Genomic DNA, 27,534 nt, shown 5'->3' on the forward strand with positions numbered 1-27,534 from the left:
AGTCATATGATGCGTTTCACAATCACATACTGTACGTCATTGTCCGAGAAATGAAGAACGGGTGGCATTGATACCAAGAAACAATAATCTGGAATAGATTAAACCAAAGATACACACATACACCTGAATATAAGTGTTTTATGGCTTTAACTAATACAAATAACGAGTGGTAACTCATCTAATCTAACAAGGGAGTGTACACACCACATGCATATACCAGATACAATTATAACTGATTAATTATAGTCTAAAATAAAGAAATGTCTGTATGTGTGTGTGTGTGTTAGTTTGGGTGTGTGCGTGTTCGTTTGGCCATTCACAGCTCTCTGTGGAATGTTTTTGATCAGAAGATTCCAGGATTCTCGTGGGGGCTGGTTCTAATCTTTTTGACGGCGAAGAACCATTTGGCAATTTACAACCCCTATACAAGTAACATCTCTGACCAGAACTGTAATTTATATGCAAATGTCAAAAGGCTAAAAGGGTCTTTTAAGCCATAAACAGTCCAACACTCCAGCATGATCCTACGCAGACGCTACATATATTTATTTATAAGCATATAATAAATATAATATTACACTATAAAAAAAACCCTGAAATTGCGCAGTTGTTACCTTCAGAGGCTATTTCTATCTCACCTGACATTAAAAATGACTTCTTGCAAGTTAAACCGAATACAGTAAAGTTGATTCAGTCATATTAAATAGTATTTGACTTATAGATCACATTTATATACTTTATCATTTAATATCAAAAGTAGAATAAAAATATATCAATTAATATATGTAACGTTTATTATTATTTATTAGCTCTAAAAAGGGGAATATTTATGACGAATCATAAATGGTTATGATTCATAATAAATATTTAGATTATATCTTCGAATTAACTGTAGCAGAATCAATATTACAATTATTTGATCTGTCCGTCCACCGAGCAGACAATATAATCATTTATCAATTCAAGGAATATTTATTTTCTGGCTGCTTAGTTCATGTTAACTAAAGTAGTTATGAACCTTATTGTAAAGTGTTACCGTTCTTTTAAATCTGTATTCAAGAGTTCCTCATTTACAAGATCACATTTATATACTTTATCATTTCATATCAAAAGTAGAATAAAAATATATCAATTAATATATTTATTTATAAGCATATAATAAATATAATATTACACTATTAAAAAAACCCTGAAATTGCGCAGTTGTTACCTTCAGAGGCTATTTCTATCTCACCTGACATTAAAAATGACTTCTTGCAAGTTAAACCGAATACAGTAAAGTTGATTCAGTCATATTAAATAGTATTTGACTTATAAAACTAGTTCATTTATATTTTACAGCAGTATGCAGACTACTAAATGATCCTGCTAAATAAATATATCTGAAAACAGTAGAAAACTAGCAGTTCATCCATCAAAATATACAGTGTTGCTGTGCACCAACCCTAATACATACTGTGAGAATTTATTTTAATCATGAACCACAGTGTGTTGTCCATGTTATGTCAATTAAATCCAGGGGGCAAATGTTGATCCTTAATAAAAAAAGGTTAATTTTTGACACTGTTGATGAACTACATGTACTTAGTGTAATTCATTTTTAATTGCACATTATTCACATTTTTTATCATATAATGCTATATATAATATTTGAGCTAATAATACAGGCAAATACTGTTACACAATGTAAAATGATAGCAAAATACTGCAACATTCCTTTCAGTACAGCAAGTCCCCCCCTGCCTTTCCAGTGACATCATTGTGGTGTCCATAGGTGGAGCTGTGGAGGACAAAGAGAGGGACACACAGCCTTAAGTTCTCCAGCTCACACAGAACTCCACAAGAGACACATGAGGGCAGGAGATCAACCCATACCACACGATAACAGTGATGATGATGGCACCAGCACAGACTTATCTGCTGCTCTAGAAAGCACATTTCTCAAAGCCATTGGATGATAATCTGCAGGATCTGGAGGACACTGAATGGAAGTAAATAGACAAGAGGAGGCGTAAGAAACAAACGGGGGAGCGCCTCATTCAACACCGAGCTTTCTTTAGAGTGTAGCGTTTCACTCCAGGATTTTGTTTCGTTGTAGACAACACATTGTGGCACGAAAGGATCTGGATTTAACGGAGGGAGAGTCGGGAAGACCCGTTTTATTGAGTCATGAAGAAGAACAGTTCAACAAAGCGGGTAAGACATCGAGTCACTCTATTGTCAGTGAGGTGCGTCGCGAGCCTTTGTGCACTAGTATGAAACACTGCAGCAAGTACACTTCAGCTTACTAAAACACTCTTTAACATCATTTTCAATGCACCAATGCAGTACACGCATTATAATTCTTTTTATTCTAGCTGTAAATTTATAAGTCGACATGATATTATTTCGCACGCCTTTTTTTGGAAGTTGACTAGGCTCAAAATAATGAAAGGAGTAATGTGGACTTTATTTTAATCACACGAGTAACGTCAAGGTACAACTGAAAAGGTTTGCCCTGATTTATTCTAATATTACATTAAAAATAAACAGAACCTGAATGCTATAACCAGAAGACAGTATTACAGTTTCCAGAAAACTGAATAAGACTGCTGGCATATGACTATATTAATCAGAATTAAAAAAATATATATTTTAAGTCAGACTATAATTTAATGTACATATTTACTAACAGATATTAATGATTAATACATCTAAAACATAAATTCTAAAAACCCAAAAGGAAACTCTTAAGGGAAGGCATGGTTTGAAAAATTCTATTTATCTTCTGGGACTACAAACTGAACACTTAACATGCAGTATTAAAGGGGTCATATGATGCTTTTTTAAAGATCATTATTTTGTGTATTTGGTGTAACAGAATATTTTGACATGCTTTAATGTTCAAAAAACACATTATTTTTCAAATACTGTACATTGCTGATTAAATTACTGTCCAAAATGAATAAAAGGCATAATAAATGGCACTCCCAATATTTCCTGTCTAGACTGGCAGGCGAAGAATTGGCATGTTTCGTACAGAATATTCTGATTACATGCATAAATAGCTGAGGAAAGTCTTTTTCTGAATAACAAACAGATTATGGATATTGTTCACTCTTGTCTGTGAGATCAGCATAATAGAATTTTGTTTCTTGCCATTATTTTGCATGTACACAGCCTTTTCTCATCACACTCAGTTCAGACTGCAAGATCCCAATGTTGAGGAAACACTGGCGTGTGTATGTGCATGTGCTGTGCGAGAAAAGTGCGTAAGTGTCAGGAATGTGATATGATCTACATGACAAAGACATGGTCTTTAAGAAAGTCTCCCCCATTCTAGAGACTACGATTGTGTCTCAAAACCTAGTGAACTGCCTTCCTAGACAGCATATTGCGCATCATAGACCTACGAAGGCCTAGAAATGCTGTTTAGGCTTTGAAACACAGACAATTAGATCATAACCAACTGGAAACCTGTAGTCCCACTGGCATGTCTCTGTTTTCTCAGGGCCCTCAGGACGCCAGTCAACAGCCCATGCAGCCCGACAAAACTGGCTGGATTCGCAAGTTCTGTGGCAAAGGAATTTTCAGGGAAATTTGGAAAAGCAGATTCGTTATACTGAAAGGAGAGCAACTCTACATTTCTGAAAGAGAGGTTAGTTTTGGACAAACCTTTTTTTTCTCTTAATGCTTTTCTCCACATCTTCATTTGATTGATGAGATGCTACTTGTGTAACATGCTTACAATGATATTCAGTACTGCTTTCAGTGTGAGAAAGTAAGAAATGTGTTCCAGTTGCGTAAAGGCATAGATGGGATATGTGACATGCCCTCATCTTTGAAAACCATAACAAAACTATACAAAGTAAAAGAAAGCACAATCCACACTGCAATATAAGAGTACACTTCCAATGCAGATAAACATGTATTAAAATTCAGAAGACATGTAGTTAAGCCAAAAATCTAAATTTACTCATGTCGTGCCTTTCAAAACCCACATGACTTTTTCTTCATTGGAAAGGAGAAGTTTGAGAATGAAATTAGATGGCAAACAGGGACTGTCAATCTCCTAAAAGGAGATTGCTTCATAAAACATTATAAAAGTACTCATTATTCTTCTTCATTGTATGAAAAAAACTGCAGTTTCGACACAAAAAAAACTCAATCAATAAATAAATGAATAAATAAACTATCCCTTTATTATCCTGCTCTGCTCAGGTCAGGCTTGCTGTGGACACAGAGCTGCGTCTTACAGTGTTAACACCTTTATTCAATTGCAGACATTGTTCTGGAATTAGAGCCGGATGTGCTGAAAAGCCAAACATGATGAGATAAACATGTAAACATTCACTTGGTGGACCAGTGCACCACAAACTGTCAAGCATGTGCCTGACATTGTGGTTCCCTTCACTTCCCAAGTGAAGGTTTAAAGAGAGGTTAAACAAGTTCGGTAAGCATTAAAGAATAGGAAAATAAAGGGCCTTTATTCAGGAGCGAGGCTGATTTACTGCAGTGTGGGAGGACGAAGGGAAGGAAAAGCAGGATTGAGGTTGAGTCATGGTCACGCAGAAGACTGTTTGCTGTGCTCAGCATCAGATCAAACAATGCCGAGGCAGCATATGGGCTCTGGCTCACAGCTCAGAGGGAGGATTGAACCTTTTAGTGCTTAACAGACTGAGGTTTCATCATGCTGTCGTCTAGATGTTTCTCTCCAGCTGCCTAGACAGACAACAGATTTTAATGATCCGACGTTGTTGTTTTGGTATCATGTTTCCTAATTGATGAATGCCAAAATGGTGTATTTCCAATCCCCATATTTATATAGCAGTCTGAAGATCCTAGCTTGAGGGGTATATGTAGTTCTACAACATGCAGTATATACCATCAGGTATCTGGGCTTAAACTTTACAGATTCTTTTTTAAAAGATTTTTTTATACAGTCTTCTAGTTCACCCAAAAATGAAAATGCTGTCATCATTAACTCCCCTTGATATTGTTCCAAACGCACATTACTTTTTTCTGCAGAAACACAAAAGGAGAATATTTGAAAAATTGTGCTGACTGCATTTTTTGTGAATACGAACTAAGGCTTTCAAGCTTCAACAGTGCCAGAAAAGTATCAAAAAGGATTAATTGTAGACTACTTTCAAAAATGTCCTATGGTAACTGTAGTTTTTGCCAAAAATACCATAGTTAGCTACAGCAAAATTACTACCTCAACAAAAATAAATGAAACTGACAAAGATTCCATACTAATAAAAAATAGTTTTACAGTAACTTTAGTAACTATGGCTTACCATGCATCTTTAATAAAGAAAATACTTTTTAGTAGCCATGCTACTAGGGAGCTGTAAGTGGTTACAATCAACAAAGAGAAGTCTGTTGTTTCACTGGAAGATCAAGATGTGACATTTTGATTACCAATTATGTAAAAATACATGCACTGCTGAATTGGTGACAAGAAGATCAATAACCTGTTAAAAAAAAAATAGATAGGGTGAATTTTCATTTCACGCCGCTTTGGGCAAATTATAGTCTCTAAACTTATTTATTTTTTTGGCACATTTTATCATCTACCAGGTATAAATTGCTTTGGAAAGTACAAGCACACCTCTTCTTAATAAACTGCATACTGCAGTTTGAGCTGTCTGCAGGGTTAAGGGCTAAATTATGAGCAATGGCAATAGCAAGCACCACTAATAACCCACTGGCCATTCAATGTGATTCTGCTTAAATCAAATTGACATAATTGAGTCAGATGATAGTAGACTGAAGGATGGCAGTAAGCTGAGAATGTGTTCTAGAAAAAACTTCCAGAACAGCTCACAGGAGCAGATGTCATGCGAGTGTTGTTCGGGGTCAGATTCCTGGCCGCCGATGTGGGTCCACAGATAGTAGGAAAACTTTTTCCCACTCACCCAAGACTATCTTCACATTCACACACTTACTCTGGTACACTGCTCTCTCATGAATGCTTGAATCTAAATTTAATTAGGCGTAGTTTCCTGTCTTTTTTTGTTCTGCTTAGTTACCCTAAATGGTATCTACCAGAACTTCAACATGAAAGTAGAAGAAGATAAGAGCTGTCTGTCTGTGTCGTCTTCTTGCCCTCTCAAGCCTAAAAAAGGAAGCTGTGGTCTTCATCTACTTTGAAAGTATCTTATATTGCTCTTCTGCTTTTTGGAGCCATATGTGAGAAGGTAGACATTGGTCTAATGGCCACAACTTGTTCTATGCTCTATACTTCCTCTTTACGATGTTCTTTTCCCCTTTGCTCATCTGGTTTGCCTTTCTAAAATGATGCCACTGAAACAGCATTGAAATCATAGTCCTTCCATTTGGGCGATTCACAATCAGTATCCACCCTAAACAGAAATAGCGTTGTCAATAAGGTTACATGATCATACATACTGGCTGCAGTTGGTACTTCTTTTGAATAAGCAACTGTTAAAAACACAGTACATTTGTCATGTTGTCACTGCCAGAATCGGTTGCGCCTCTTCATTGCCATTCACAACTACTTTCCACTTGGCCTCGTGGGATAGTATAGTGTCCATTGGATGTACATTCAGAATCTTTCCAGAAATAGTAGGTCAGTAGGACTTTTTGCCTTCTGGTTTATGAATACTGTCAATTCGGACACACTACCCTGTTCACATATTGTTTTTCAAATGCGGTCACTGTCTTTGATTGCATTTGGATCTAGTGTGAAATAATGTCTGTCATGAAAGCAAAAAAAAAAAAACCCATAGCACAACAACAGCCAATCAAGTTATGCAGGATGCAATTTTGGACCAATGAGATTTCTCAGTGGGCAGGGCTACTCTAACAGAAACCAAGCAATCAACTACATTTTCTGTAAAATTGTGCTTGGTTAGGACGCTAATGAAGTAGTTTTTGGAAAATGATTGACAATAATTGGAAAGCTTTTGCCAGATTAAACATTTCACCTTAATTTCCCCACATCATAATCAGCCAAGTACTTGAATTAGTTAATGCATCATATTTATCTCACTCCAGTTTACTTGTCATATTAGTACATATGTATAGCATTTCTCAAAAAAGAGATCTGCAGATGTCAGATGTGCTGAATGATTCTAGCGTTGTGAACCGGTGCAAATGGAAAATGTCATAAAATGATATCATGCAGTGCAATAGTAAAAGTAACATGTCTACAGACTTTATTGTATATATTATATGTCATACATGTACAAATACTCATGGAAAGACGTGTGAATTTTTCTTTTTACAATTGCCGGCATCATTCTCAAGGATGATGGGGTGTAGACGTCCACCTACATTAACACAAGTAGAGCAAATGAAAACGACGGATGAATCATTTCACACGTCAGGGCCTGGCATAGCTCTGACTCACTTGCTGGAAAGCGAGATCAACAGAGGTTGTCGTGCCTTGTATAGTCATCAAACCATTTCTTCTCCGTCTGGTTTCTTTAGGTGTTTTCTTCTGTTCCGCAAAGTATCAAAAGGGATCTTGGTCACACTGTGTCAGATGATTATTACTGCTATTGCAAGTTGTTTGAAAGAATTTGAAAGGACGGCAGGGAGAAATTCCAGCTAGTTGCAGGCTGGTTTTACTCTGGAACAGCAAAATAGCATCAGGAAGCTCAAAATGAGAAGCTCGTTGAACTGAAATGATAAACTCTACAACAGTGGTTCTTAACTTATGGGTCACGACACAAACATGGCTGCAGGTCTGTTGTGGTCAGAAGAAATAAATTAAACAATTTTTAGGAAAAAATAAACTTGTGATTGTGCAAAGTTATAATACAGTAAAATGTAGGGCTGCACAGTTAATCAAATTACAATTACGGATGCCACAATTACTTAATTGTTCAAAGCTGTAATTCATCGTCCATTTATGTTATTCTGAGTGCTTGTTTTTTTCTTTCTACAGGTTATCTTAAGGGTTTTTCCATTGCTTTAATTTTAGTTTTAGTATAACATTATTATACCATGCATATTTTTACTTTTTAAAAATGATTGTTTAAAGAAACCAATCCAAAGTATAGTTAACATTTGAGGCTTAATACTATAGAAAAGCAATAAATTATTTTCAGTTTGAGTGTTTTCCGCTTATTTATTTTCATATAAAATGATGGCATGCGGTTGCTTCAAACAATGGTATAAACATCATTCAATGTAAATTGTGATCACTTTAATTAATAATCGCAATTACAATTTCAATGTAATTGAATATTGAATATGAGTTTTGTCATAATCGTGCAGCTCTAGAAAACTGGGCAGGAAGGAAGGGAAGGCAGGCAAAAACAGTTCCCATATCTTTTGTTGTTATGGTCAAAGGCCGTGCAGTTTTGTTGAATGTAGTTTGTGGTGATATGAATACATTTTTAGCACTGTGTTTGGTCACGACTTGATGTTCAAAAGCACCACTTGTAAAGCAAAACCTGTTGAAAACCACTGTGCTAGAAGTCAGAGAGGAAACACCTTCAAACTGTCTTCAGTAGGTTTGTAACTGCGGATGTCAACTTGTCAACACCCCACATGAAGCGGCTCGCCCTTTCTTCCCTCACCTGAGCAAGCAAACATGCTGCATTTAACCCTACAAGATGTCACCTGTTGCCTTCACATCATAAAGCAGCATTGGTTGTATCATTCACAGATTCTTACTTAAACACTTTGCAATCAATTTTTCATATGTGGGCCGATAGGACACATTGCGAGGAGTATTCATTTCAAATTCCTCTTCAGGGTATTTGGCTTCTCATACACCCTCTCAACTGCAATGTTTTGTGATCCTATAATGGACGTGTATGAAAAGATAGACCGGTTAATAGAGAAAGCAAATATAATTTTGAATAGTAAAATTCCATTCATACAGAACTTGACCAGTCCTTTGAAAGACAGTGAAACACGAAACGATGTCTGCTCATCTCTGAATGATTCACCTGGCATCAGACTGAAACAAAAGGACACCTGAACAGGAAATTCTCCATAATACAGTTGATTTGTTGAATAACATGAATACGAATACACACTGGAAACAAGAAAATGTGAACAAAAACCAGCAAACCGTAAATGATTTTTCCCCCCAGGCTAATACAAGTTAAGCTCTATACTGCTGCCATGCTATCAAAAATAATTTTGACTTATATGACACAGAGGACTGAGTAATGACTGCTGACCCCAAACTTATTAATATATATATATATATATATATATATATATATATATATATATATATATATAAAATATATACATAATATAACAAAAATAATACGTGTACCGTCTGACCCCAAATATATATATATATATATATATATATATATATATATATATATATATAAATAAATTACATACAAAATTACTAAATTACAATGTAAGTTCAAGGAAAAAGGAGAAATTTGAGCATTTAGACTAACGTCTTTAGTATAAAAAATTGCATAATTTGAGCAGTAAAGTTGTTAATCATCCACTTTTCTCTGGATTCAGTCAATTTCTTTCCTACATTGTTTTTCATTGAATATCCTGTTTCAGTCTGAAACATTTGTGAACAGCAGTTTTGTGGCAGTATTTGAGAAACACGCTCCATAGACTTCCAATGTAAGTGCATCAATGTAAATACAATTTGTCAAAATGATTTTCTGTGGTACTCAACAGCACACCACAGATGCTGTTTGTAGAGCTTAAGTGTTTTGAACCTGGAACATTTCTGTAACCTCACACACAACAAAAATATTGTTTAGAGCTCCAGACAGCTTTAGTTAGATAACAGAAAGTATCTTGATTACTGAGAACATATCAGGCAGCCTGGCAAAACTGTGCAATAATTCTCACAGTAGTACTTCTTTGTCCCTTTACTCTTTCTCTTGAGAAACACAAGGTTTGGCAAACAATTTTCTCTAGCTTTTTTTTGGTTGTTTAAGATGCTGTTTTTGACTATTCAGTGTGTGTGTGCGCGCGTCTCATTTGCAAAATGATGTGTCTGTTTAAAGCTTAATGTACACAATATTAAATATAGATGATGCTCTTTATTTGCAGTTAAAAAGGTCATTAAGGCTAAAATTGGCTTGTTACTTGAGCATCTGCCAGTTCTGTTTTAAAAAGGCAGTTTCAAATGTTATGAAATCCAAAATAGAGCACATGTTGTCAGATTCATATACAACCACTTAATTAGACTGCACCTACTCAGTTTAAAGGAGCAAAGAGCATAACTACAAAAGTAGTGGTGTAGTTCACATTCATTCAATGAATTTAACCACTTAAAGTATTTTTCTGTATGTTCTCAGATTACAGATTACATTAACTGTGCCAGATTTGTTGTCAGATAGCCTATATCAGGGTCATTTTACAAGTAATGCCGGTGAAATAAATATCCAAATGTGTTATCACTTATCACACACTTTAAAAAAAATTCAGATTATTTTTTACCTTACTTTAATGCCTAATTTTCAATCATTATAGAGTGCATTATAAGTCGTAACAGCATACTTCATTATTTTGTTGAATCTAATTGTATTGAGGAGTTCTTAATGTCCGGTATTGAGTGCAAATACTGTGTACTGTGTCCCGACTGTCCTCTCCTGGAAAAAAGGATTGGATCAGATTGCCAGTTAATTGCTGCCTTTGTACTGCTGGAACAGTAGATGTACTATTTGTACAGCCATTCTCTGTTGTGACACCCAATAGTGCACTGGGTGTGATGCCAATCTCTTAAGTACTGCACTGTAGAGCGGCTCTGTAGTACAGAACACAACCAGATGTGTGCTTGCGTGCATAGACAGATTTTTTGTCTTTAGTAGAGCGCTAATGGAAATTGATTGTGACTTAAGAGAACGTTCTCATTTGCAGGTGATAGCAAATCAGACCATGGTGTTCACTGTGAATCTGGGTTAAAAGGTTCTCTTCTGCCATGTTTGGACCAGTGATGTTCTGGAGCGGTCTTGGTTAAAAGTTAATATCATTGGACATTCAGATGCTCTAAACAGTTCTTAACAACTGCACCAACTAGACTAAACCAAAAACTGACCTCAAACATCATACACCTTTAAAATGCTGTGCTGTTTTTTGTTTCCTTAAAAAAAAAAAAAAAAAACCTTTTGAGTAGTGATGCACCAAAATTAAAATTCTTGGCTGAAATGGAAAATTCTGTACACACTGGGCAGTACAAACGCTCATTTTAAATTAGCCTTTGTTTGGAATAATTAAGCAAATTATATATTTATAATTATATTTATTCCTTAAGAAACCTGTTTTGGATCAGAGTCGGTTTTCAACATGTACGATTATGATTGTATTATTATTATTATTATTATTATATTATAAAAGTACAAAAGTATTATTATTAATGATTTTAATAATAACAACAACAACAATTATGATGATTAATAAGTAAATAAAAAATAAACTATTACTAGTATTAATCAATATTTTAGTCATTACATTACAAATGTAACGTCATTACAAAACTACTAAAATCACCCCTTTAAGTTATTTCAGAACATATACATAAATATTGAGATGTAATCAATTTTAAACAAATTTAAAGCACAGTAATAAAACCAAATCTGTACTTTCTACAGGCCAAAGATGAGAAGAAAATCCAGGAGGTGGTGGATCTCACCGACTATGAGAGGTCTGAAGAACTTCGCAAGGCCAAAAGCAGGAGCAAGAAGAATCACAGCAAGTTCACACTTCTGCGTTCACGGCAGCCAGGAAACACGGTCAGTCTCTACAGGAAGTTGGGTTTCACAGCAGAGGATAATAGCTAATGGCTTTAGGTCTCAGCACTAGAGCACTGCTGGGCTGGTTCATTAGTCAGTTTGCAGTCATGCTGTAAGACAGTGATCACCTGTTGCACAACTCAAAGACAGCGTGTGTATGTGTGTCGCTTCACAGCGATCTGTGTCGCTTCATACATTAAAACATATTAGAGCAAAAGGAAATTAAACAGGAATAAAAAATGGGTCTTGACTGGTTATTTGTTCATACAGACATTATTCAAACTGCTTCTGTAATCTGAACAGGACAATTCAAGAGTCACACCTGTTTGTAAACACTGACTGTGTGAACACAGCCATTAAGTCTCAAGTCTAAGACGATATTAAACAATAAATCGTACTCCAGCATAGTTGGCACGCCGGTCTCTAAGCACAAACTTGGACCGACCTCTGTAGTCATCCTATCCGGAGTAATTGGCTTTCAGTAAGAATGGCTTAGCTTATTGCTTTCACTAGCACACCACAGGCCACCACGAATATCCTTCATTCTTTAAGACCAAGATAAATAGTACATCTTAACAATTGTGTTAAGGCTCCTTGTTTCTTAAAGGCAAAGTATTAGATTTTTTTTCTGTAGTTTTTTCCCCCTATGTTAATACTGTCTCCAATTAATGCAGAGACTATAGGTTAAATATCTCTCTATCCATCCATAAACCTACAAACTTTGAGGCTTCTTGAACTTTTTCAGAGCTTGATTTTTTTTCAAAGCCAGCATTCAAAGTCAAGACAAACTTTGCTTTTCTATTTTAAAAAAATGCAAATAAAAAATTCAACTCATTTTAACTCTGTTTCCTTTCCTTTCCTTCAGGAATTTACAAGGCGTTTTCAGTTCAGTTCTGAATCAATTATTCTGATCTCCTAGCTCAACTTATTGTGCGAGTATGGGGGAATCTGAAAAGAAACACAAATCATTTTTGCCATTCCATTTGGTGGAAAATGAAACATTTAAAAATGTTATTGTCACCTCTAGGGATGCGCCGATCTGATATTCATATCGGATATCGGCTCCGATAGTGCCATTTTTCTCGGATCGGGTATCGGTCAGAGAGGGCTGATCCAAATCTGAGATTGATTTATTTATTTTGCGATTGTGCGAATTATTCTGTGTTACTTCTGCAGCCATACGATAGCTTAATGTGAGCTACATATGAATATTTAAGTCCTTACATTAAAGTTCACATAAACTCTTTTCTCCGCTGTGGCTGTCAGTCATTCGTTCAGCCTTTAAACCCTGGTCGCGTTCGGTTACAGCAGTCAGCTCGGTAAAGCTCTCTCCAAGATCATTCTGTATTCCCATTATACTTGATTTGTAAATACATGTCTATGATTTAGCAAAAAGGACTTTATCTTCTTGCCGGAGTTTAATGTTGTTTTGTTACTTGCAATGTGAGTCTGTGAGAACAAAACACGGGCGTAGAAAAGACTATAAATTGTTTTTAACGTGCACAGTAACTGAAATTTAAAACTGTTAAAAGAAAGTATATAAACTTCACTGGTATCGGATTGGTATCGTTAATACCGAACCCTAGGTATTGGAGGCGAAAAAAAGGCGGATCAGAGCATCCCTAGTCACCTCCAGAAATGCAATTTTTAATACAGTATCAGTCCTTTTAGAAGTCTGCATTAGTTATATGTAGATTTAAAGCTTTTGTCTAGACCAGTGTCTCCCAACCGGGGTGCCGTGTAAAAATCTTTTTTTAAATATTTTTAAATTGCTAAAATGTTAAAAAAGCCCCCCTAAAATAATGGCAGGGGAAACACTGGAATAGTGTATAATGTTACAAAAGCTTTTTATTTCAGATAAATGCTGATCTTTGGATCTTTCTATTCATCAAAGAATCCTGAAAAAAAAATTTACTCAACTGTTTTAAATATTGATAATCAGCAAATCAGCATATTAAAATGATTTCTGAAGGATCATGTGACACTGAAGACTGGAGTAATGATGCTGAAAATGTAGCTATGTATGATCACAGGAATAAATTACATTTTAAAATCTATTCAAATAGAAAGCAATTTTAAATAGTAAAAATATTTCAACATTTTACTGGTTTTGCTGTACTTTGGATCAAATAAATGCAGCCTTGGTGAGCAGAAGAGAATTCTAAAAAAAACAAAAAACAAAACCCCACATTAAAAATCTTCCTGTTCAAAACCTTTTGACTGGTAGTGTAGGCAGATTATTCTTATAGATTGAAACAGATGTGCTTCAGCCAGAAAAAAAGGATATATAAAGTGCTCCGAGTCGCTGCAGAAAACAAAAAAATGTAACAAAAATAAAAAATAAAACATGCAAATGCAAACTGATTCTCTGCCAGCAGGAGGCGCTTTTAGAGTGATAAAACTAGCGGTTTCTCCAGTAACGGCTGTAATCAAAGCAGCTCCGCTCATGAATGCTACTTTATCAGATCAAATGAAAATGCCATCGAAACTTTTCTGAAGACAGTCAATTCCCTTCAGAGATACATTCATATAAAACACCTGCGCCGTGTTATGATTTTGAAACGTGCAGTGCTCATGTTTATTCAACAAAGTCAAACGGCACAAATAAATCAATGTATGGGAAACTGGTAATGTATATCGAAATATCGGAAATGTGTTTAAAAATCATATCACCGTTACTGAAAAAAATTATATCGCGATACATATTGATATTGAATTATTTTCCAGCCCTATATAATATCCAATACAATTAGAGATGCACTGAAATTTCGGCTGCCGAAAATTAGTTCACCGCTCAGGTTTCACTTTCACGTGGCTCTGCGTATTATCCCACTCTATGCGTGTGCGCTCTGCTCAGTCGCTCCACTCGTATACTGTTCATGTGAATCGGAACAGCAAAATCCACTCAAAAATTGAGCCGACAGGAAACATAGATGTAGGCCTAGTACAGTATTGTTTCTGTCTGCAATAGCCTTACTGTGTTGTAACATGGCGTGGTATATGGGCAACTCTGGTAACGCTGCCCTCTCATTCATTGATCTGCTAACTGCTATGTTATGCTACATGTTCTGATAATAATAGCTTTCTAGGACTAAACATTATTTGGATAGTTGGTAAAAAAAAAAAAGTTATCTTAACCCTACTGTTAGACCTACCTGAAAAACTAAAAAGCAATTGATTTAATTCGAAGGCCTGTCGTTATTTTTTATCTGTGCTATCATTATTAATTTCTTTATTTGATCTTATCTTATTACTGACTGGTTATTCAAAGTTTGAAATCAAGCTATCTCGTGCTACTGCACCAAAATTACCCCACTGTAAAATAAAAAAAAACACTGAGTGAGCAAAAATGTGTGAGATAGCTAGTTATAATGGTAATTAAATAATGTTTACAAGCCTACATTAAAATCGGTCATATAAATTGGTCTCTTCATTAGAAATTAGAAGGGATGCACCGATACCGATATTGGTATCGGGCCCGATACTGAGCTCTTGTACTCGTACTCGTTAAAATGCCCCGATACCAAACGCCGATACCACACAGCATGTGATAAGCGCCATATTCAGACAAAGAAACACCGACAACAGACAGTAGATAATTAAGTGTGAAAATAACCGAAGGATATACAGTGAAACCAAACATGATTCAGAGACCAGATATCATTTTTGATATTTTTTTACTAGTGGGTGCAGGACACTATAGTTCATTTATGTAAGTGAAGATAGCAAAATAAAGTAAACTGTGACAAATCATACCCAAAAATTATTCATACAGTGGACTACCAGTAAAATTGATATAAATTTGGGACCAAAAATTATTCAGACCGAGTCTGGAAAAAAAAATTGAAGTTGAGGTTTGCATGAAGCTGGGTGACAGCATGCCCAGGAGACTACAGGCTGTCATTAAGGCTAAAGGTTGCCCGACTAAGTATTGATAGTTGTGTAAATACTGTCATACTAACAGCTGTCTGAATATTTTTTGGTTGATTGTAATCTATTACATACCTTTCTATCAAAGTTATCTAACATTATCAAGATGAATTTGTTCTGACACAGTTTAACTCTGAGTTCTTGTCATATTTTATTACCATTTTCTAAACTATAGCGAATAAACTGTGATAATGTGAGAAATGTTGAAGGTGTCTGAATAAATTTTGGTTTGACTGTATCTATTTGATAAATGAAGTTAACCAACTAACATTATACATACTCTTTTGGTTTCTGTACCCAATATTTAAAAAATTTAGAAATGCAATAAAAATTTTGGTATCGGTACTCGGTATCGGCAAGTACCAAAAATAAAAGTATCGGTATCGGGCGAGTACTGGAAAAAGTGGTGTCGGTGCATCCCTACAAATTAGCCTAATGATTGCCACCATTGATGGACAATTTTGTTTTTAATAATATAAAAAAATCCCTGTTGTACCGAATATCTATATTTTTCAAATTATCATATCGAATTTAGAAATTCAAATATTGTGACAAAATTAATTTTGTAAGGGTGCCACAAGTTTGTTAAAATTTCCAAAGGGTGCCGCGACTAAAAAAAGGTTGGGAAACACTGGTCTAGACTCAACAGCACATTTTTAGGCTTTCTGACGAAACATTAGGGGTTACGTCTAACCAATCCTTTAAAATCCAACGCTGAGACAAGGGGTTAATCCCCAGGAAACAAACATGGAGGGTCTTAGGAAAGTCCAGCAGCAGCCACTCCCTCCCAAACCCACAGAAACACAGCACTACATGGTTAATAAGTCCCTCTGCCCCACATGCAGCTCAACAGGGGAGCCACCATAATACATGACCTCATGAAAATCACCATCTTTCTGCTTTTCTCTTGCCTGCCTCTTTTTTGCACCTTTAAAAACACGCTTCCCTAAGTAACGAGTTAGCACCTAATTTTAATTACCAAAGAATCCAAAAGCCTTACAGAAACCATATTCTACATATTTGTAGCATTATATTTTCCCCTTGAGATCCACCTGTGAAGCTAGTCAAGTTTTCTTGCACCCAATTTGTTTTAAATGACATTTTCTGCCCTCCCGACACCAAACTGAATTAACAAAGCTAGTTTTGCTGTTGTAAGCATTTCACCTAACAACCAACCAAACAACCTAGTAACCCAAAACTCCTAGCAACACACTAAAAACATTTTGAACACCTTCAAAATCTCACAATGCCTCAGCAACCACACACCAGCATGTACAAGTTTTCCACCGGACAAAACTCCAGTCTTCAGTTTCACATGATCCTTCCAAAATGAGTCTAATATGCTGATTTGGCGTTCAAGAAACATTTCTTATTATTATCAATGTTGAAAACAGTTTTTTGTGGACTGGAAACCATGATTTGTTTTTCCAGAATTCTTTGATGAATAGAAAGTTGAAAAAAATTTATATAAATGTTACAAGTGTATTTGCTGTCACTTTTGATCAACTGAATGCATTCTTACTGAATAAAAGTATTAATGTCTTTAAAAATTAATTGTTTTGAGCCCAGATAGTTAAATACAGACTGCAGTAATTCGACTGACAAGGCGTTTTTCTGTTTCCCACGATATTTCCCCTTTAATGGTCAAAGTGATTTGTCAACAACAGTACAAATACGTAGCATAGGGCGCATAGCAGAGTCTTATCTACACAGCTGCAGCATCAACAGAAGAGCTCCAGCAGACTGGGTTTGGAAGGCTTGCAGTGTTCTTGCCTAATATGGTGGTTTCTGCCTCACTCTGTTGCTGCATCAGTTGTCCATAGACTGAGCCATATGGCCGTACCTGCTCATTTATGCTTGGCTCACTACATGTTTGTGTCCGCCTAGAACAAGACAAGGAATTTTCACCACGTGTGTAGGCGTAAAATGAAAAGCCAGCAGGGTTCAGGGCAACATTGGTCATACATTAGACTGTGTTTGCTCTATAACCTGCACTGGCTTATATGGTTGTACTTGGATAAATGAACGTTTCAAACAGCACACGATATTACATTTTCTCTCATCCGCCACATGTAGGTCCCAAATCTGGTGTTTTTGGCTGTCAGTCCAGAAGAGAAGGAGTCATGGATCAATGCTTTAAATGCAGCCATCACCAGGGCCAAGAATCACATATTGGATGAGGTAAGCTAGACATTTCCATATTTTTGCATACCAGTGCTGCTTGCTATTAATTATTTACAACCAGACTGCAAGTTAGCAATGTATTGACCAGGCAATCATATTTTGGACACTTCCATTAAGTATGTTTCTGAATGTAGGGTCAAATCATCTTAGCAAACACATAGTAATCTGTTAAAAGCACTCTAAATACCTTGTCAAACACACAGCAATGCACAGGAAACCACACAACATCCTAGCATGTTGGTTGGAGGGTTTTTCTGACTTGGGCTAGTGTGCATTCACCTAGCAACCATCCAAAACATCATAGAAACCGCATAGCAACATTTAAAAAATTGGAAACTTAGCAACCGCATAACAATGCTCAGACAACCACCCACAACACCCCAGCAGTGATTAGCATAGGCAAGCACCACTCCAATTTCTTCCAAAAAATGTGAAATGTAAAAAACCGAACACAGATTGTCATTTGCAGGTCCTTGGAGAAGCCACTTTTATAAAAACTTCTAATCACAAATTTCCTGCCCTCTCATTCCCTGATCTTTTCACAGTTTGTTTGTGAAGGGATTTGCTCAATTTAAAAGCGGGTCTATAATCACGCTCGGCACACAGTGGGAGAAAATGAATCACTCCACCAAAAATAGATGGCAGTCACGACTTTCAGCATTAAAGCAGCCAGATCAGAGCCTATCTACACCTTCAGCTTCTGATAACGAACAAGATTTAATTTGGCCTAACCATCCATGCTGTCTGAGTCCTCCAGATCAACACTTGACATGTCGTGGGGACCAGGCCATTGTTTGGAACCGTGAACATACACACAGTCATTTCAAGCAGGCTGATTATGACACAGCACACCCAATGTACTTGATATTTATTTACATAAACCAGAGACACCATGTGCTTTCCTTTTCACATGTCATTGTGGTGTGATTCATACCCTACATTTAGTTAAAGAGGCAAGATCGCTCATACCACTCAACAGGAGAGGAAATAGACGAGTTATGTTGTGAAATCTTCTATTGAAGCTTACTAGACTGTTGTTATAGCTATTCAGTACATCAACTTAAAATGAGAGAATGGTACGGTCACATTGTTCTTTCTACGGTTGTCACGATGCCAGCATTTCAGTTGTTCATGCAAATACTTGTACAGTTTCACAATTCTCAATACTATGACAAAACCTAAAATGCTATTGAAGACACTTGTTTATTTAAAAATATTAAATATTAACAAATAATAAAACTTAGTCTTCAAATATGGATCAAATCATTAAATATGGCTAAAGAAGAAAGGTCTTTTGCATTTTTTTTTCAAGGCTAGGTATTGATTCAAAGTCAATTCAATTCCACAAAACATTAGTCAGGGAAGCGCCATATTTCAGTTCCGACAGGAATGAAAATGAGGCTGTGAGGGATAGAAATACAGTATGTTCAATAGATTGTACTGCTGAAGAAATGTCTTTCCAAAAATAACTCAGTAGACAAGAACTCCACAAAGCAGTTTTGAAAGTTTCTGTCCACAAAGCTTTAGTGTTTAATTCTATTTGATTTTTATGTGATTCTATAATGATTAATTTGGGATTATTTCACTAATGTCAACAGGCATGCTTCAATTATTTTGAACGGTTGTGGACAGAGAAACAAGTTGCACACCAAGATTCGCCACTGACTCACCAACATCTATAAAGACAATAGGTGTGCTACAGTTCTTTTGCACAATTTTCCATGCATCAAAGGAAAACACAGATTAAAAGAGCGAACAATCTTGGCATTTTAAGAATCAATATGGGCCATATTCTTTTTCTGATCTGCATGGTTTGGTTTTGCAAATTATAGTTTGTCAATGTGCTCCTTATCTGTTGCCAAGCACTGCTGCATGTTACAAGTCTCAGAAATGTGTAGGCAGGTTTAGTGACTAAAAACTGAAAATATATGCATTCACTAGCCACAAACAACACCATGCACAAATCATACTCGATTTTTACATATTCTCAGTTTACTTGTGTGAAACTCTCCACCGCAAGTAGGGTAGTGGTAGGGTACAGGAAGCAGTCATCATGGTGTTGGTAGACGGTTGGTATAGTGTTCTAAAGGTTAAAGGGTTAGTTCTCCCAAAAATGAAAATTCTGTCATTAATTACTCACCCTCGTGTTGTTCGAAACCCGTAAGACCGTGATCTTCGGAACACAATTTAAGATATTTTTGATGAAATCTGAGGGCTCTCTGACCCTCCCATAGACAGCAAGGTAACTACCACGTTCAAGGTCCAGAAAAGTACCAAGATGATCGACAAAGTAGTCCGTGTGACATCAGTGGTTCAACTGTAATATTACGAAGCTACGAGAATACTTTTTTGCGCAAAGAAAACAAAAATAATGACTTTAATCCACATCTCTACTGCGTCACTTTAGACACGCGTTCACGACAGTACCATGACGCGAGCGTGTGGAGGCGCTGACCCAGATCCGGCGTGATGATGTCATTACGCCGGATCTGGGTCAGCGCCGGCACCGCCACACACTCGCGTCATGATACTGTTGTGCGTCCACAAGTGACGCAGTAGAGACGAAAATGTGGAATAAAGTCGTTATTTTTGTTTTCTTTTTTGTGCAAAAATCTATTCTCGTAGCTTCGTAACTTTAAGTCCACTGAGGTCACAGATCATCTTGGTACTTTTCTGGACCTTGAACGTGGTAGTTACCTTGCTGTCTATGGGAGGGTCAGAGAGCCCTCAGATTTAATCAAAAATATCTTAAATTGTGTTCCGAAGATGAACGAAGGTCTTACGGGTTTTGAACAACACGAGGGTGAGTAATTAATGACAGAATTTTCATTTATGGGTGAACTAACCCTTTAACTAGCTGCTTTCTTAGTAGTCGATCATTCCTGACTGTAGCACAAACAAAGAAATATGAGTAACATATTACATTTTAATACTTAGAATCAAGAGATTAGAACAGATTAGCTCAGCAAACACCATTAATAAATTATATGTTAAAAGCTCTATAAACATTATTTCATACAAAGTTAAATCAATTTGTCAAAAACTACAGAAAGTAATCTTCTAAACCAATATTTTGTTTTGTTGTTTACCACCCCTCCTTTAGTCCATAAACCCTGACCAAACACAGTAAGAATAGCCATACACTTCTGGCCAACAAACAAAAGCCATCTCAGAATACAAAGTCTAGGATTGTAGCATTTACAGCATAAATTTTCTCGTAAACAACAGGCTGTGCTGACACACTTGATTCCCTCCTCCTTGTACAACCCAGAACTCAAACATTCATCCACTCTGCCGAACTGCTTGTGTCATTATTTGTACATCACATACTAATAATAAACAGACCCATCAATTAGTCAATCAATATACCAGCTCTCCTCCTGCAGGCTTGCGTGAAACATGTAGCTGCTGCTATAGTTTCCATGTTACTGATTTGTTCAGTTGGGCTTCATTCCAGCGCTCTTTGTCCGACCCCTTTAGGTGACAGTGGAAGAGGACAGCTTGTTGGCCCATCCGACGCGTGACAGAGCTAAGATACCCCACACTCGCCGTCTGCCCACCCGCGGGCACCTCATGGCTGTGGTAAGCAGTCCATTGGCTCTGAATATTATCTAATTTAATGAGAACTTCATTTTGGGAAAAGGCTGGAACGATACATATGAAACAGTCCTTTAAGGTGTAGTTTATCAGTTTTACTGATAAAATACTTTCTTCATACTTTTCATTTTAAGACAATTTAGGGCTCAACAATAAGGTTTTTTCTTCTTTCCAGGTCAGGCAAGCCCACTACTCAAGTTTGTAATTTTTAAACCCATTTTTAATAATGCTACCATGACAATTCAGTGTTGGAATTTTAGTTACCTCATCTATGTTGATCAGGGGGATAATTTTACATACTTATTGTTGAGCCCTTTTTTAGTTTTTTTAAAAAGCACACTTTAAGAATTTTTGCATTTACCCTGCAGAAAGACTTTGGTCTAAAACCTACTCACACTTTTCAGGCTTCTACCACAAACTCGGATGGCATGCTGACACTTGACCTCATCCAGGAAGAAGACGTCCCCTCCGCACAGGGTCAGGACTCTCATGAGGATACCCTCGATAAAGCTGCTTCTCAGCACACCCCAGATTCCCAGCACTCCATCACGGACACCTCAAAGCTCTCAACTCGCAACGAGACCTCTGGAAAGTCCCAGAGTCTGCCGCGGAAAAGCGAGAGTGCCTTCGACTGGTTGGAGAACCATAGGACACCGCAGCTCCGCAAAAAAATACCCACATCTGACAAGAACCGCTGTGCTTCCATGGATGAGATCCTCACACACTGTGAGACACGAGCCCTCCCTCACTGCTCAACTTCAGCGCCCGTGCAGCCCATCAGCCAGCTACAGGACCTCATCACCCAGAAGCTAGAAAGAACTCAAGAACTGCTGACAGAGGTACGGGTGCAGGGCAAGGGTAAGGGCTCGCCGGCTGGGAAGAGCTCCAGCCCGGAGGGTCAGCGGATGGAGGCAGAGAGGCTTCTGGAAGAGGCGGCGTCCACTTGGGGACAGGCTCGTGACGTGCTGGAGGAAGTAAAAGAACTCAGAGCTTTATACAAGCAGCTTGACTCCGCCACTTCTGTCACACTCAGTCCTCCACATAATGGCAAACTAAACAGCCCACAACAAGCAAATCACCGGAAGAGCATGATGTGAGAATACAGAAAGTCCTCCATGGCATAATTTTTCAATGGACTCCTCGTGTTGACTGCTTTAGCATTGCTGAAATCAACAAAAAATGAATAACATGAGCTATACGTGCATGTATGAATTGTCAAAGAGCAAATCTAGTTTCTTCCACTCCCTAATATCAGCATCAGAGCAGAAATACGAGGTCCTGGTGGTTTTACCAACCACAAGCTGTTGCATTGTACCCTCCGGTATCAATTTTCACAGTGATGTCGACAGGGACAGTAAAAGCACCGAGTCATTGAGCGGCCCATCAGGGTAAGAAAGGGTGAGAAACACCAGACGGTGGTGATGTTGTTGTCATCATCAGCCTATCACAATGTGAATGTTTTCCCTCTGTTTCATTATACACTGGAAGAGCTAAGTTTCAAAATGGTCGCTGACCCCTAGGTCTATTTTATTCCCTGGGTCATTTTTGTACGTAATAACACAAAACAAGCTTATAATAAGATGCGATCAGGGTGCAGCCAAAGGCGATTGGCGGAACGATCATGGATAGTAGAACGTGGTCTTTGTCCGGCAGCGCTCTGTATCCCGTCAGATGGGCTCTACTTGTGAACAAAGCCATGAACATGAACACATATGACGTCTGGTGCCAGTGTTGCTGTGGAAAGTGGATGACGAAACAGCTGCCATTAAAGACGAGACTCCATGCAGTAAAGGAAACTATTAATAATAATTACACATTTGCACTATGGAGAATGCTGTAAAACGAGAGTGACACTGGCAAGCTATCTTTTCAAACCTAAGAGGCAGAACAGACAATCTACTGTAGGCAGGGAAACATGGGTCGTGTAGCTCCAAATCTTTACACCTAAGTGGTATTTCCGAAAATGTTGGTATCTCTCAAAATCAAAAGCTGCCTTAGTGTATTTTTCAAAAGGGCACATGCAAACTGCATTTCAAACTCTTCAAAGACTCTGAATGCTTGTATATTTTAATTGTCCAAAATTTTTGCCTACAAGTTGCCTGCACCTCAAAAGAAGTATGCACCTCTTTGCTTTGCAGGAATTTTGTCTCTGGGGAACTATGCAAGATTGCATGGGTGAAACTCACGAAACCGGTCAAGAACATGAACATGAGTCATATTTCACCCCAAACATTTTTTGAGAGAAAGAAGAAATTGCTTAAAGTAAATGTATTATTTTCTTATTAATTAACTTATTTTCTAATTTAATTTAGAAAATTAAGCACATTTCCCCATCTAGTTCTCATTACCGTATTCAATTTATGCTGATACAAAATGTAAAAAAATTATTTGATTGTACTACTAAATAGAATTGTATTGTACTACTTTACTATAAAAATCTGAATATAATAAATTACCAGTGCATAACTGTCATAAAAAAAGGAAAAAAATAACAGTCCTGTATAATTCATTTTCTTTTTGCATTTTATAATTTCTAATATTTATTTTTTTCAGAATTTTGGTTTAAAATGTGACCCAGACAGGTTTAGTGAGATTCCCCCACATATAAGCTTGAAATAATCCACAGGTATCAGGATTTACTGGCAGTGTGCAGTACAGTATAGCGTTAAACGACCAAATGGTATGTCTTGCCAGTATAAAACACCTTGTTTTACAGTTAGTAGCTAAATAATGTGTTTGCACAATTCTATGGGTACAGGTCAACCTGTTCTGTTACGAAGACTTGATTATAAACAGTGTTATATTTTTTGTACATTTTATTGTAAAGTGCTTTTTTGTAGAGAAAGACTTTGAGGAGAGTCTTTGCTTTTTAAATGTTTGACTTAGAAAACCACTTCCCTGGAAACGCAACTCAACCGGACATTCCTTGCTTCTGGAATCTTGTCATTTAAAAATAACTGTACATTTTCGCTTCCAACGGTAATAAAGCACAAAGCCTATGGCAGACCTTAGTTTTTTTTTTTTTTAAGTACAGATAATAAATGTTTTTATTCACTACCCCTCACATTTTAAGTTATATTCTTATCATATTATCGCCACGCAGATGCCAAAGGTTTTCTGTACCTCATACAACTCTTATCTCAAACAGCAATGTTGTGTGATCTTTTCAGGTTTAATCAGACGAACTGGTTTTGTTTGGTCAGCTGGCTGTGTTATGATCTGATTTTATCTGACAGTGCCAGCGCAAGGTGAATCTAATTACCCGAGCATCTGTCAGGTAGCCAGGATCATATTAGGGTCATATTAGATTACATCAAAACCAATCCTGACATCTTTCCTATCACACAGGTCTTATCACATAGAATAACAGAAACAGAGCCAAATTATTCCTGTACTTTGATAGTCATACATTAGTCATTTATGACACGTTTACTTTAAGTTGACATCACAAACCATGTGACTGCTTAGATCTGATGTTTCCTTAATGCTTTTTTGAACTATATGTATGCCATAAGATTGTTCACCTGTTGTCACTATTTTTCTGAACTTCTGCAGACCTTTTGATAAAATGTGAATTTGAATCTCATTTAGCTTTTGACTGTGTTATTGTGGTCAGACTAGTAACGTTGTATTTGTGAGCTAGTGCATCAGTGCTAGACTCTCTTATGCAATTAGAAAGGAACAAACTATTGATTTTGCCTGCTTCAAACGACAGAGTCTGGCTATTTGAAGGTTCATGTTAGAGACCTGCACATTAATACAGAAGAAAACCTGAATGTTTTTGGATTTTTTCTATTCCATTATCCTCACAAACACAATCTCTCAGATGGACAGTTAGTTACAAGCTGCTGGTAAACAACTCAGATACTCAAATGTCTTTTCTGCTCTTGCTAATCACATTTATATGGACAACTGTAAATCTCTGTGTACATTATTTCACATTTCTGCAGCTAATTGTAAATGGGGTCAGTTTGCAGTGCGGAGAGCAGAACCCTGTAAATGGGTGTTTGTAAGCTCAGGACCGGCTAATCTCTGATGTACTTGAGACACAACCACTTGTGCAATTAAAGTGATCCTCATTTAACATCCCTGAATTCTGAGTGTTCATATCTTAATTTTGTCTGTCTCATTAAATGACATACGCTTAATTGACAAAATCTTAAATTTCACTAAAAATACTTTTACCTTTTACCAAAAAAACCCAGAATTGTTTATCTGATATGCTTCGTTGACATATCAGTATCACACTAAATGCTATAAATTCACTCAACGTGAATATTATTATATCTCTAAATTGATTATTGATCATTATTCTTGTATTCAAACCAACCTAGATATGAAAAAATCTATATAAATGAATTATATATTACATGAAAAATCAATAATAATAATTTAAATGAGTAATTATGACCACCGTCCTTGTGTGGTTTACACATTTACACTGAAATAAAGCAAGCAACAAGAAAAACACAACTTGTACATATATACTAGCTATACTAGCTATAAGAACACAACAAAACTCAGCAGGTGCTGTGCGCGCCAAACCGCATGTGGCTTGAAACGTAAGAAGACTGACAGACAAGTGACAGTAGAAGCCACGGACTGGCTATATATGAGCCAAATAGGGTGTGTTGCCATGGCAAGAACGTTTCACCTAGTTAGGACTGTGTCAAGAGGTGTCAATGCATTCCACACACCCCACACAGAAGTGAGAAGGCGTTACCAGGCTCTTCCTAATCACAGATCCTGTAGCTGTAGGATGTCCCCCAGGAGTGCTTTAGCTCAGACAAGGGTTATTATAGTTGAAACCATAAAAAAAAAAAATTTTTTTTTTTTTTAAACGTTATCTGAAATAAATTAAAATTAATTTCTCATTTTCGTTTAGTTTAATCAGAATCAGATCAGAATTAGCTTTATTCGGCAAGTCAAGTGTGTGTGTATGTTTTAGGAGCTCCTGGTACATACATACATATATATACAGTGGTGATCAGTAATGATTAGGAGTACTAAAATAACTAAAACTGAAATAAAATGAATAAAAAAAAAACAAAACTAAGAAAAATGGAAAAATTACTAAAAATAAAATGACTAAAAACAAAAAACGAATTAAAAATATTAATAAAAACTACAATAGTATCTCTATACTATTACAATAAGACTGTCTCAGACAAATGTGACCATATCTCATGCTATGCTGACGCAAGTTTCACTTCTGCAAAGAATTGTTCCCGTTATAATTTTATGAAAGCAGTTTACTGTTGTAATATCCAGCTTAAACTAGGTTTTTTTTTTTTTTTAAACATGGTAGCTACTAGCTAGTTTCTAGCTGGTCTAAACTGGTCCTTAGCTGTTATTGGTTGGTTGACCACCCAGCATGTTCCAAAAACCAGCTTGGACCAGCTAATAACCATCTCCAACCAGCTAGAAACCAGTTAACATGTTCTAAAAAAAAACACAGCTACCATTTTAGATTTTACAACAGAGAGACAGAACGGAATTTTTCTGATTACAGTTTAAAAAAATCTTCAGTTTTCAATCATTAATAGTACCAAGATGCTTAGTGAAAAATTTATAGTATAAAAACGAATAGTACAAAAACATTTACACAATTTCCCAACCAAAACCAGCACTCTTAAACTGGTGAGAAGGGTTTCCACGGCAACTTCCATGGGAAGGGATACATTGGTACCAAGCAATAATTAATCTCAAAGGAGCAGTAGGGCGGAACCCCACAGCTGTTGAGCTTGTCCATTTGTCCCACAAGACACTACAGGGAGACTGATGGGGGGCACCAACACGCACTTAACAGAAAGGAGATAAAGTCCAAGTAATGTTTTAATGCTTTTTTGTCCACATTTGAGGATGTTTATAATTACATTAATCTTTAAAGAAATCGTTTGTGATCTGGAAAGATCCAATCTGGACTAACCAGTGACCTCTGTATGACAGAATGATTTGCTGATGGAAACTGAGGGGGCGGAGTCAGTTCTACAGTCAGAAGTGTCACTTTCTACTTTAAGTGCTTTCGTGTAGTGTGGTAATATGTTGGTAGTCTTGTGGCTTTACCTGCAGAACTTGAGGCTGCACGTGCTTGCAGGTGTTGTAAGGTCTTTTTCGTGACTGGACGTGGCAAACGATA

General features: G+C 36.8%; 1 protein-coding gene and 1 long non-coding RNA gene across 3 annotated transcripts; one reads left to right on the top strand and one right to left on the bottom strand.

Moving 5' to 3' along the window:
* Positions 1-1,810: 1,810 nt before the first annotated feature.
* On the top strand, positions 1,811-23,641 carry LOC107556112 (pleckstrin homology domain-containing family O member 1-like). 2 transcript variants are annotated; one of them, XM_016239149.1, is made up of 6 exons: positions 1,811-2,196; positions 3,491-3,637; positions 11,544-11,684; positions 17,691-17,795; positions 21,279-21,380; positions 21,800-23,641. In XM_016239149.1, exons 1-6 carry the CDS (start codon positions 2,170-2,172, stop codon positions 22,490-22,492), a joined length of 1,215 nt encoding a protein of 404 aa, XP_016094635.1. In that variant the 5' UTR covers positions 1,811-2,169; the 3' UTR covers positions 22,493-23,641. The 2 variants fall into 2 exon arrangements, with proteins under 2 accessions (XP_016094635.1, XP_016094636.1); XM_016239150.1 differs by lacking the exon at positions 3,491-3,637.
* Positions 7,200-27,534, bottom strand: LOC107556115 (uncharacterized). Its single transcript, XR_001605249.1, has 3 exons — positions 27,462-27,534; positions 7,358-7,579; positions 7,200-7,277 (listed from the first exon to the last, which is right to left on the bottom strand). It is a non-coding gene; the product is annotated as an uncharacterized lncRNA (long non-coding RNA).

The sequence above is a fragment of the Sinocyclocheilus grahami genome, unplaced genomic scaffold, assembly GCF_001515645.1.
Source record: "Sinocyclocheilus grahami isolate Dianchi unplaced genomic scaffold, SAMN03320097.WGS_v1.1 scaffold555.1, whole genome shotgun sequence".
Taxonomy (NCBI): domain Eukaryota; kingdom Metazoa; phylum Chordata; class Actinopteri; order Cypriniformes; family Cyprinidae; genus Sinocyclocheilus; species Sinocyclocheilus grahami.

Bases quoted from the DNA above. Each gene is read 5' to 3' on its own strand.
- LOC107556112 (XM_016239149.1), top strand. From the start codon at position 2,170: ATGAAGAAGAACAGTTCAACAAAGCGG. The intron at 2,197-3,490 runs GTAAGACATCGA...CTGTTTTCTCAG, and splicing joins AGAACAGTTCAACAAAGCGG to GGCCCTCAGGACGCCAGTCA. The intron at 21,381-21,799 runs GTAAGCAGTCCA...CACACTTTTCAG, and splicing joins GCGGGCACCTCATGGCTGTG to GCTTCTACCACAAACTCGGA.